General features: G+C 39.3%; 1 protein-coding gene across 1 annotated transcript in view; it reads right to left on the reverse strand.

Annotated features, from left to right (window-relative positions):
* COL4A3 (collagen type IV alpha 3 chain) overlaps window positions 1-13,501 on the reverse strand; it is a 133,560-nt gene that overhangs the window by 67,479 nt on the left and 52,580 nt on the right. Inside the window, 6 exon segments of the mRNA XM_008690566.2 lie at window positions 360-413; window positions 1,094-1,156; window positions 2,012-2,056; window positions 2,695-2,739; window positions 5,646-5,735; window positions 7,781-7,837. Of these exon segments, the coding sequence (XP_008688788.2) occupies window positions 360-413; window positions 1,094-1,156; window positions 2,012-2,056; window positions 2,695-2,739; window positions 5,646-5,735; window positions 7,781-7,837 (354 nt within the window).

Consider the following 13,501-nt stretch of genomic DNA (forward strand, 5'->3'; position numbering starts at 1 on the left):
TACAGGCTTATTCTCCTTGACCCAGACGTCCCGTGCTGGGGCTTTCTGAGTCTGTTCTGAGGCTCTTTTCCCCTCCTTCTCTCGCTCCTTGTGTCACTACCATCCGGGGCCTCTCCCCTGAGCGAATCCAGCTGCCTATCCCTCATCTCCGTTTGGATGTCTCAAAAGCAAAATAAAGCCTCAAAGCACAAACCTGAACTCATAATGCATTTATTCATTCATTCCCCCACCTATGAGTTGAATGTCTACTATTGACTGCCCCCAACTTCTGCAAAGTCATGATGGATTTCAGTACATGGCCATTCTGGAGAAAATGACTTGTAGTTATACTTTATACAGAGTTAGAAATGGATACCTACCGGGATCCCTGGGTAGCCTGGTATCCCCAGGAGGCCTGGAAACCCTTGCTCCCCCTGGAAGGCATACAAAGCTTGTTATTCTTTCCAGTTGCTCTAGAACAGCCTGTTGAGATATTTTCCCTGTTTCTCTCCTTCCAGCCCTGCAGTGGTAAATCTAGACTAAGTAACCCAAATTCCTCATGGCTACTGGGTCATGAGGCTGAAGGCCAGAAAACCATTATCTTAATTGAAAACAGGATTAGAATCTACTGTTTCTCAAATTGTGCATAAACAGCAAAAGTCTAATTGTGCCAAGAACTTTTTAATTGCTGTTTCCTTGAAACTTGAGTAATTGGTTCTTTCATGGCCACCATTCTGGGGGAAAGGAGGGTGCCGTCACGAAACAAAGAGCATGAGTGAACACTGGAAAGCTCAGTCACTCTTCTCAAAAGACCAGTTTTGCATTCCAAGCTTTCGTTTCTGATTTGCATACACTCACAATCTTCGGTGAAAGTAACCGGGTGAGCCCCCAGTTGTCTGTGGGAGAACATGAGAGAATGTCCTCAAAAGACAATCAGAAACCAAGCCATAAGAAGAAAAAAAACCATCGTGTTTCTGTCCTGAAGACACATACCAATGGTTCTGGCTAAAAGAATCTCTCAAGGAAAGTCTGTGCCTTCTATTTCCTCCTTCCCCTTGATTGATTCATTCCAGAAAATGTTTCCCAACCATCTTCCTGTGTAAGAAGTACATACCTTAGACCCATTGCATCCTGGGACACCAGCAGGTCCATAAGGCCCAGGATGGCCTGGGGTGCCCTGAAAACAGAGCAAGTCTCAGAGAGGTGACATCAGCACTGGGCCCAGGGAACAAGTGGCCATCGTGAGGGACCCAAGGCAAGGGAAGAGATGGGCTAATTTAGTTATTTAAATACAAATGGTTATTAAATAGTTAAATAGTATATTTATTTTAGATAACTTAAATAAAAATTATAGCAAATCAAATGGGCTAATCAAAACCAAAAATTATCAAGTGAGATACAGATATTTTAGATAGAACAAAAGATCTTTCTATATAAAATGAAGTCCCTTAACATGGTGCTTTAAGCTGGAAGAAAGGAAAGGAAAAAGAAGAGGGATGACTACACAAGGTAACTATTATTTTATTATTCTACACTATTAAATAGAGTATTATTAGAGTAGTATTATAGAGTACTATAGTAGTAGTAGAGTAGTATTATAGAGTACTATTCTGTTCCATCCCATCTATTCTATTCTATTCTATTCTATTCTATTCTATTCTATTCTATTCTATTCCTTCATTCCATTCCTCTCTACTCCAGTCCGCTCCGTTCCATTCTAGTCCATCTATCCCATCCCATCCCATCCCATCCCATCCCATCCCATTTCATTCTATCCCATCTCATATTGTCAAGTCCCATACTGTCCCATTCCTTTCTAGGCCATTCTGTTCTGCTTGGATTTCAGGAAATCCAATTTGACTTGTATGTCTTACAAACCCACACTCTAATATATTATGTGATCCTACTGTGACATTTTCATCATGTAGCACGTGTCTCAATACCCATTTTCTTGTGCTATTGTTTTAACCTCTTTATTAAAAAATGTTATCTTTTTATTCTTTTACATTAACACATTTTCCCCATGACTTACTGGAAGTCCAGGAGGACCTGAAAATCCCGGCAATCCAGTTATTCCCTAAAGACATAGAAAAGGGGCAGGTGGCAAGAAAGCACAGAAGTGTTTCAACCTATAAACATGAAAGTATTTACCACTCTGACAACGCCATCCTGCAACTGTAATTTGGAATGGCTAAAAACTATTTGAAAAACAAGACAAAAAATTTTTGACAAACTTTACGAAATCTTATATTTACAAAGTTCTTTTTAAAAATTTTGTTTAAATTTTAGTTAACATACAGTGCAATATTTAAAAAGAGATAATTAAGATTGTTTTTGCCTTTTTGGGATAGACTTCTAAGGTATTATCTGCATACAGTAGAGTGCTCCAAGCTTCTGCAAACAGCTTGAGGAGTGTTCACGTATGTGTACATGTATGTATTGGTATCACCACCATCCCAGCCAGAGGGGAGCATCTCCACCCCCCTATGGTTCTCTCACACCCTTTCCCGGTCCATTAATACCCACCCCCAACAGAGTAACCACCGTTTTCTGCCATCACAGATTACTTTTACCTGTTCTTGGACTTCATCTATAGAGCGTGTCGTACAGAATGTACTCCTTTGTGACATTTGTATAACTTTTACAGTGCAGAGTTCTTATTTTTTAAAGAAGAAGAATTTTCATCAATCAGGATGGACCAGTTGGACTACTAACCCTTACACCTTTGGGACCAGTGAGTCCTGGGAGTCCTGGTGAGCCCTAGATCCAAAATAAACAAACAAACAAACAAGAAAAACAAAACCAAAAAGACACTGGAAATTATTTGCTACTAAGAAACCATAAACTAAAACTCCCATTTTATTCACACCCCAAACTGTTTTGCCCTTGTGATTATTTCAGTGTTAACACAGTGAAATTGCTTGTTTGTTTAATTGAAGCTAAAATATCTATCAGAAAGGACAAACAGAAATTCATCCAAAGCCCCGCCCCTCAATGTGGGGTCCAGGGGCCTGCGGGATTAGCATCACCTGGGAGCTTGTGAGCGACGCAGGCTTTCAGGCCTCCCCCACATCTCAGACGGATTCATTCCGAATCTACGTTTTCACCAGATTAGAAAATGACTCTAGTTCACACTAATGTCTGAGAAGAGCTGCTGTAGAAACCCCACGTTAGCCAGGCTGCTGCTGGGGGCTGATAAGGATGATGATACAGTTACAATGGGGGATGAGAATGGCAGCCAGTAGTTCTGTGCATGAGAAAGACTTCATTAACAAAATGGGCCTGGCATGCGCGAATCAATAAATAGCCGAGGAAGAACTGCCTGAACCAGAGATAAGCTTGCTTCGGGCATATGATGAATACAGTTGAGAGGCCCTGTGTCTTAGAGAATAACCTTAAATGGAGACTTTTTGAACCAGGTCATTTGGTGTGAACGTTCCATTGTCCAAAAGCCGTTTTGTGTGTGTGTGTGTGTGTGTGTGTGTGTGTGTGTTGTTTTTTTTTTTTTAATCATTCCTTGGAGTTTCAGTATGTGTTGGTATTTTTGATTTTTTTGAGAAAAGGGTTGTTACAGAGTCTTCTGAGATTGGATGGTCAAGGCCACCGTTGGCCATCACTGACTGAGGTGGAATTCCTGGGTGCGTGCCCACGTTTGCCTTCTCTGCAGGATGTTATTCGTGCTATGCACAAGACCACAAAATTGTCATTCTTTTCATGCATACAATATTTAAAATTAAGAGAGGAAATGTTTAAACCTGAAAAATCTTTTTGGTCAGGTTTTAATATACAATAGCTGTCTGCCTTTGATCAAATTATCTTTGCGGCTATATCCATAAAGTACACTGTCGTATACACATGCACTGTGATGGCACCCAGATTTCCTGGATTAATTTTAGGCAATACCTCCACATCATGTAACCCACTGTAAGCACCATATGTTTACAATTATTATTTTAATTGATTGATTTCTCTAAAGAAATGCCAGTGTGACAAGCGGAGTGGGAGTAGAGAACAAAACGAAAAGGAAAGAGTTGGCATGAGTTGATCCAAGCCCAGAGTTGAAGTAGCAAATTCATTTCCTTACTGATGTGGGGGAATAGCCTAGGCCACGCCCTGGAGGAAGGCAGTGGGACTGTCAGGCACTGAGTAGGTCTGAATTCAGACACTAAATGTCCAGAATCTAAATGATTTTTTCCCCCAAAATTAGGGTCAGAAGAAAGAGAAATGGAGAAACAACGCATACATCAATCAGATAGACACAAAATGGTAGAACTCCTAGAAAACCACAACATTTTGCTTGTTGGAAACTGTAGGTGTGGGTTTAGTTTCTTTGGTTATGGGAGTTTGATTCTGGCATCATCTAAAACCAGATTTGAATTCTGATTTTGCCACCTTTAACTGTGGAGCCCAGGATAAGTTACTTAAGAGCTCTGAGCATCGGTTTCATCATCCCTGAAAAAGAGAGACTGAGTCACCATAGTCGTGATTTCTGGGATCAGTGTGAAGAGTAGCTGAGAGACAGTCAAGAGTAAACATCCCAATGCCTGACACAGAATCAATTCGCAGTAAAGGTTGCCTTTGATGGCCAAATTAGTGCGCACATTTATGAAAAGACTCTGTGGGGATCAATTACAATGGTCTTTCATAGCTTACTAGTTCATAGCTTGCTGGAGGCCCGCAGTCAGGGACAGCCACGTGAGTGCGTGAGAGCCCAGGCTTAAGTCTAGCTAATGTCCGCAGCAGGAAAGAGCCATCAGCACATCTAGTGGTTATGTAGTTCTTTAGCAAATCCTCTAGGGTATTTATTCGAACAAAGCCCTTTGTTGTACCACAGACTTTAGGACAAAAATGTGTGATGAGCCGAGAAAGAGGAACCCATGAAAGAAGAGAAGGGCGTGACAAAAGAAGAGAATCGGAGGAAGGATGATTCCAGAGACAAAGAAAGGCAAGTGTTTCAAGAAGAGTAATCCACATGGTTTGAAACAAAGCAGAAGGGCCCAGACAAAGAAGGACACAAAAGTCATGGGTGATTTCTGCAGGAGTGTTTTCAGAGCAGGGGGACCAAAAGCAAATGATGGCAGCTGAGGAGTGAATAGGAGATGAACTATGGTTAAACTCGTTAGTTACTTTGTTTTTAAAATCTTGACAGGAAATACAGGGAAAAGATGGCAATCCTTACAATCCTTGTAAGCAATCAGCTTACAAGACCTGAAAGTTCTAGAGGAAATTTTCTATTAGTAGCGGGCACATTAGCATGCCTGAGGACTGAAAGAGAAAAGCTAACATCAGAAAGAAAGGAATGGCCAAGAAGCATGGTTCTGGTGGGAATCGCAGGGATCAGGACACGGGGAGAACTAGGTCCTGAGTGGAAGGCCAAAAGAACTCACCCTTTCATGCAAGACGAAAGAAAACTGGCAGGTATAGAAGCTGTGTGGATCAAGGAGGAGGAGGAAATTGAGTAGGGAACCTCAAGGTCATGAGCATGTGAATCTCTTGGGATAAGATGCAGTTCTGAGGACCCGGCTGAGACTGGAGAGCAGGAATTCGCCACGGCCCCCTCCAGTTGGCTGAGATGTGGAATTCTGTCCAGGTTCCCGGCAGCCCAGGGGTAGGCCTAAAGAAGGTTAGGTGAATTGGGGATGTTCCAAGCTTATAAACTGACATACCTTGGGTCCCTGTGGTCCAGGCAAGCCTTCGGGACCTGGAAATCCCTTCTGGCCAGGAGAACCAACAGGTCCAGGAAAGCCTTTCTCCCCCTGTTAAAAATCAACACAGGATAAGAAACACACAGAATAGCACTGTCCAGCAATAACCATACCTACAACCATTGCTTTCTTTTCTTTACAACTTGATAGGGACATTTGACATATTTTTTCCCCCTTGGATTAACAAAATTGGCACTCAGCAGTAAGTATAACTGTAAATGGAAAGCTACCTGCTGTTAGTATTTGTCTATAGGCTTGAAAGTGTTTGCCTTTGGTCTTGTAGGAACTACTTTTCCCCAAACGGTGGCGCTACACAGATAAGAGATTAGGAGAGGGAATCAAGAATGAGGAGGAAGGGGGAAGCCCAGTGAGAAAGTTGAGACTGGTGCAGTGTGTTTGCTTGGGGTTGGAGAGAGAGTGAGGCTAAGGCACAGGAATGTGTCTGGGAGTGAGCGTAATTGCTACGTAGCTTGAAAAGAACAACGCGCAGGCTCTCAGTTTTAGCCCTTCCTCGATTACCCAGGAATTAGTAATCCAATCTGCTCTTTGTGCAGGAGATGCAGGAGATATGAAGAGTGGCGTAACCAAAAGGGTGAGCTAAATCATGTTTTAGAAAGAGATGATATTATGAGAAAACCCCTAGGAACGAGTGAGTGAAAATAATTTAGGCCCCATGAGTGACATGGTTCTGCCAACAAATAATTTTCTGGTGAACATGGGTCCTGGGATCACTTTTTAGTAATAAAGGTCGTTGGTTGTTTCAGTCAATTTAATTACACAATTGGTAAATTAAATTTTAAAAAAGAGAAAGAGGTCAAGTCAGCTACTTCACATTGTTATGTGCATACACATTCCATAAAAAGAGAAACAAAAGAATTTGCTCGTCCTCTTTCAATACTCAGTTACTTTCACACATCCTAGAATAGCATCTAGCACATAGTAGTGACTCGATCAATTCTTGAGCGCAAAAATGAATCCCAGCTTTCCAACACGGATCTGAATACACTACATTCATAGCTTTAGGGAAAAACCTAAATCAAAGTACGTGTTAATTACAGAACAATTGAAAATAAGTAGAATAATTGTTATAGTTAGTATATAAATTATATGTAAATTATTTTATCTAAAGAGCTAAAAATATGTTCTAAAAATATTTTTAGTCAGCCTTCAATATTGTGAAGCAATTCATTAGTGTTCCTGAGGAAAGGGTTTGATAAACAAAGAAAAAACTTTAGTTCAGCTTCTGTCTTAATTATCACAAATTGCAAGTTAATGGAGCGAATTAATGAGATTTCATGGCATTCTTTTTCTCCTTGAATGCTGCAATGGAGCTACAGGTTTGCCCCGCTATCTGAAAGCACAGAATTCCTATGAAACTTTTCCTAAACTGAAATGGTGTAAAGCGAAGAGTATCCCCGCTTTCTGAAAGTTCGAATTACACCACTTTGCTTTTATGAAAAACCTACGTTAGTATGATATTGTTGTTAGGGGTTTTTTTTTTTTTCATAGAAGTAAGATCCTCTTCGGATTTCTTTTGCTTCGCAAAAACGAATGGCAGTGTGGGTCTTTCCTAAAAGCGGAGTGGCGCAAGGCGAGCTTTCAGAAAGCGGGGCGGGGGGGGGGGGTACCTGGAGTACATCCTGGTACTGCATTTCGGCCTCAACCAGAGTGCTGTTGCAGGATTCTTTCGGCAGGGGGCGCGCCTGCACCAATGCCGCAGGCCACGAAGTCCGCGGGTTTCAATCCCCGTGTCAAAATGAGTGAATCGAGTTGTTTTCAGTTGTTCCCTTGTGTTAAACAACATTTCTACACATAGAGGCATTCTTATAAGCTTTCTTTTTTCATAACTTGCTCCTTTTTCTTTACAGATCGAAAGAGTTACATTTTAACTGATGGTATTTACACAAGTTGTATGAAATTTTCCAAAAGGCTTTTTTTTTCCTTTTCTTTGGTTAATGTTTATATGCAATTTCTTTAAAATTGGATTTGGGCAATGGAATAACACACTGCGGGTCTTTCTGATATTAGAGAAGGAAGAGTGAATTCCTGGATGAGCTCTACAGAAGAAAAAAGCAATATTAAGATTTTGTTTTTACCTTCTCCCCTTTGATCCCATCACAGAAACACTGGCCTTTGTCTTTACAGACACAGCCCTAGGAAAAGGGAAAAAGAAAGAGTTTTGTTTAAAAACAACTTAATAAATCCTGGCTGACAGAGCAAAAGCAAACATATTTTTCTATTCTTTGAGCTTTAAATACCATTCATTAGGAGCTATACCGGGGCAATGATATATCAAGAGAAACAGAGCCGAGAAGCGAAAAAACATTGCATTTAGAACTGTCGGGTGAATGTACATCACTTTTTATTGTATTTGGGAATTTTAAGTTATTTATGGAAAAGGTGAAGGCATCTTTTCCTTTTTTCAGGATAATGTGTAGTTGTACCATATGAAATCGCCATAGCCATCAGTAGAAAGTGGTCTAATGTTGGCAAAGAAAACATTATATATATATATACATATACATATATATATATATATATGTATGTATGTATATTAACTGGTCATATCTTCTACAAGTGATTCGAAGGTTTTCTTTTCCTGAAATGATGTTCAAGACTGAGAAGAATGATCAATACCCGCTATGTGTCTTTAAGGAGAATAAACTAATTCACTAATGTATCAGCATGTTCTTAGTATAAAGCGAAAACAAATATTTAGCTGTGAGCTTGGGCACTCTTATCCTATCTCAGTTACTTTGACCCATTTTAGAACCTATGCACAGGCCAACTCTAATGAAGGTCGATTTTTGAATATTTCTTTGCCAGAACAGGAATAAAGAGGTAGTTGAAAATATTGAATTTAAAATGTGTTTTGATACATGTTTTATGTTTATGTATTTTTCTTCTTAATTTTTTTCTTCAGGTTAATATTAACTGAGAATGAGTTTGCTTTCCACAGGAAAAGAATATTAATGGACAGCAAAGGCAGGGCAAGTCTAGGACCTGTGCTGGCTGGTTGGTAGAAAAAATAAAAGAGAAATTGCCTCAGATATTTCCAAAGTGAGGGATCCTATTTGTTTAATTAAAATAAAATGCTCAAGCAAAAACAACATTAATTAAATCTATTTTCTGAGCCTAGAGTCCTAGGTTTTGCCGCCTTTCAAGGAAGGGAAGTGTATAGTAATTTTCAGATGTCACATTTATACATACCTCACAATTTATATGAATGGAAAGTGATTGACTGAAAAGGAAAATCTATATTCACCCCAAGTGTTGGATATGTGATATTATTTAGAAGACTACGTTTTTCTGATTTTCCTCCCAGATGTTTGAGGTCATTAAGTCATACCTTGACATAATTATTTAATCTTGTCTTTCTAGATTTTTAAACTTTTATGTTCATTTCAATCACATATTTAAGCCTACTCTACAAAACCAATAGTTCTCAAAGTAGGGATCCCCCGACCAGCAACATCCACATCACCTATAAACTTGTCAGAAATGAAAATTATCAGCCCTACCCCAGACCTGCTGAATCAGAAACCCTGGGGTGGGTCTCAGTATTCTGTTTTATTTTATTTTTATTTTTTATATATAATAATTTTTTATTATGTTCTGTTAGTCACCATACAGTATATCCTTAGTTTTTGATGTAATGTTTCATGATTCATTATTTGCGTCAGTATTCTGTTTTAATAGGCCGTCTGGGTGATTCTGATTCCACTGGTCTAAGCTACCACCTAAAATCTGAGTCTGCAAGGTAGAGCTCATTCTCTAAATGTTTCTGAACACTAGATCATCTGACACACTACTTTGCACATCTGTTTTTCGTTTTCGATGTCTTTTTTCCTGTCATCCCAAGCTAGCAGCCAGGCTTTTGTGCCCTTCACTTTCGGGATTCTTTGTCACTGAGGTGAAAGCAAAAGCTGTCTGAAGACAAGAGTCTTGGTTTTTGTTTCTGGTTTAAGTACCTGCTGACATTTGATCCCAAGAGTTGGAGGGGCAAGCATGCTGTTCCCATACAGCATTTGGGGAGGGAGGGGACAGCATGGCCTCAGAAAGTAGTCTGAGTTCTACACCCAAGAGCACTAGATATTGGGCAAGGAAGCAACACCTGTGCAATGCTCAAGTTCACGTGGTGGTGGCGGGCCACGGTTTTCAAGTGGACAACGAGCATCTCTGACTCTCGTGTTTCCCAGACACAACACAGCACTTTCTGAGAACCTCTGGGCCATGGTTAAGAGGAGGCAAATTACCAATGCTCCGATCTCTGAGAAGGTACATGGAGGTCATGAGACAGGCCTTATTTTATTTCTGAAAGTAAAAGCCATATTTGTCATACATTACTGGAAATTTTTGAATGTTAGGTTGAACAAGTAAGTGTTTGCCCCCAGATGAGATCAGGTCCTCCATCCTATGTACTCCCATGAACCACATTTAGTTACATGTTTAATGTGTATTTTCCCTGATGCCCATAAGCCCTAGGAGGGAAGGAATTCTAGTCAAATTCACATCAGTACCCTGATGTATAATATATCCCGACAAATGCTTGTGGATTGATTAAATGGATCAATGGGTAGATGGAAAACTCGTAATTTGTTTACAGTCAATTTGGACCAGGAATTCCAAGACATATGAATCATATGGCTATGTTATTGTGCTGCCATGACTGAGATATTTTCCCTACACATGAATTATTCACAACTATCATTGAAGGGGCAAAAAATGAAACTAGAAGCCTCGGCTATTTTAATACATGTTAAAATTAACACCAGGCTAATTAGTTGTTAGTTGCTTGGACTGAAAAGTCTTTTTTGGGAAATTTTAAACCCTCTGAGGAGTTGAAAAACAGTGCAATGAACCCTTCTATATCTTCTCATCTAGATCTGTCCATTGTTACCATCTCTCTTTCTCTTTCCCTCCCTCTCACACACATATGCACACGTTGTTGTTGTTTTTTTTTTTTTGCCAAACCATTGAAAAGTAGACTGTAGACACCCTCATACTTCACCACTAATGCTTCTGCGTGCAACTTCCCAAAACAAGAGTATGTTCTTATGTTCTTATCCAGCTGAAACATCATTCCTGAGCCTAAAAAATCAACATTGATGCAGTAACTCCAGGTTACTGGATCTGAAGTTAGATCTGCAGGCTTATACAAGATTCTTGATGACCATTAGTAAATGGAAAGCTGTTTAATTTTTAGCAAATCTTTCAATTCAGACCCAGATTTAGTCTCAATTAATGCTTTTCCCTGTAACCAATACATGAAGTCTGATCTCAACCAGTGGCTGTCACAGTTCCAAGAAAGAATCCTTAGGACTCAGACAGGTGGCATTCAGGGGTTGGGTGTGGGGCTCTCTGTGTATGACCATATTGAGTTCCCTCTTGCCTGGGGTCTGGTTTCCCAACATCACCCACAGTGACTTTGGTCTGACCCCCCTTTTGGTCATCAAAACCACAGTTCCTGATTTTTTACACTATTGTCCTTCAGTTTGGGTCTTGAAACTTCAGTGTTAACATATTTAGCTTTTGTTTGTATTTGGCTTCATTGTCTTTACATTAAAATAAAAACCCTATTTGATGGTTCAAAACCAGCTGGTTGGTTAATTGAAAAAGTTAGTTAAAGCGAGAAATCAAAAACAAATGAACAAACAGCTACATGAACGTTTTAGACATTTTATAGCTTAAAACATACACATGTACACCAATTCTTCAATCTAATGAAATAGGGTCCAGGTCTTTTCTTTGGGAATGGGTCTGCTGTTGGAATTCTGTGACATCATTCTTGTTAAGTCACACCCATAATGCACCATTGACAATTTCAACTTTCGGTTTCTTTGAAACAGGCCGATTGCTAAAAGATGCTATGGAGCAATTTGAGTATGGAGTCCTTCTTGATATTAAACCATATTTTTCTCTAAACTTCTTCAATGTTTTCTCAGCCACGTTTAATTGAATAGCAGTTTCTCTATCAATTTTATTTTATCAAACCTCCCAACCTATTCATCACAGAAACATAAATCTTATGCAAATGTATTTAACCAATTTGTTATTTAATATTTAATGAAATCACTTTGTTACTATAATAAGTACAACTGGCAGAAACAACTAACTCTTGGCAATCCTAAAACTCCATCAGTGGACCAGGTATATGCCAATGTGATAGGGAGAAGCCTATGGGTCTCAGATAGGCAGTGTCAGTGGGCATCGACTGGTCTATTATAGAGCAGGTATGGAGAGTTCTGATCAGTCCAGCAGTCACTCAATAGGAGAGTCATTGTGAGAGGATCTACTATACTATCTACTCATCTACCATGTCACCCACATGCAGGTGGTCAACACTGTTGGCAAGATTCCAGAGCCAGGTCCAGGGCTGTTTCTATGCTTGGGTTAGCAGAAATGCTCCAAAACTGTTCCAGCTTTAATTTGCAGTTAAAATGGCAAGGCATGGCCTGCTTATATATTTGCAAAATTGGACTGACTAGGACTTCAGAGTATGTGACAATTTTGCTGACACATGGATATTCCATCTGATTGAATAAACTCAAAATTATAGTCAGGGCCACTCTCTGGCTTTTGTTCAACTGCTGTCTTAGAAGCAAGTGCTGCCCGTGTGATACATCTGAGAGTCCTTCACAAGGCCAGGGAAATAAAGCACTTCACTTTTTGGATGGTAATGACAGTAGTCTCAGACTCAAGATATTCATTTCTCTTAATTAAGCTGTTTTTCCTGAATTAATTTTTAAATTTGCAAATATGTATGAATAATTCAAATAGATATTTGGCTAAAAGATACAGTGGCTGTATTTTCATTATCATTGAGTTTGATCCACTTTTTTTGCACCCACTTTTGAAACACCATGGAATGTTCTTCCATGGTAGAATAGAATATAACCTATTACTTTCTATTCAAATGCTAAATCACTTAAAAACCAGCTTGGCCAAGTGCTACTAACCATTAAGAAAGCATAACTAATGGATACTTCTTAAGCAACAATTTCATGATTTTTCCTTTTCCAATAATAAAGCACCTCTTAGTTTCCATATACCTTAATGAAGTAAGAAATCATTTGTCATGAGCAGAAAGCTCTTAGTAATGATTTTATGGGTTTTCTTACCCTGCTAACCATTAATACATCAGGAAGTGATCCAAGATTACATGATATTTTAGCACTTTTGCATATTAAATACTTAAACTTGTGAGAATGATTCATCTAAAGGTCACATGCATTTTTACAACCTCACTTAAAATGCAAAATAAACTGTGATAGTAGAGAATCTTAATAGGTTTAGAAGTCCAGAAATAACAGTTCTTAGGCCAGATCTACATAGGATCTAGTCCCAGATTTGCTAGCTATGAATTGGAGCTTAGGACAAATTACTTAATCTTTCCAAGTTACCTCTTCCTTAAAGGAAAATATTAAGATCTATCCTGCAGTTTTTTTGTGAGGAGGATTTGAGATGCTGTCAATAAGGAGCTTGCAAAGTGCCCTGCATTCAGTAAAAAACTCAGTCAAAAGGGGTCACCTCTCTCCCCTCTCTTGCTGTAATATCCTAGGCCAAACAACACACACACTATTGTCTGATCCTTCCTACCGTCAGTCCTGTCTGGCCACCATCTTCCCAGACATTTCCTCCTGAAGTCATTTGTCCAATGCCAAAGCACCGGTTCTGATTCTAACAGCACCAGTAAGAGAGACCAAAAACCATTTTTGTTTAACTACAAATGAATTAAGTAATATTTGTTAATAGTACTTTTAGAGTTTATTAATACATTAGTTGATATTATTTATAATTTGTTTTACTTGTCTAAT

This window comes from Ursus maritimus, unplaced genomic scaffold (genome assembly GCF_017311325.1).
Source record: "Ursus maritimus isolate PB19 unplaced genomic scaffold, ASM1731132v1 scaffold_1, whole genome shotgun sequence".
Taxonomy (NCBI): Eukaryota; Metazoa; Chordata; class Mammalia; order Carnivora; family Ursidae; genus Ursus; species Ursus maritimus.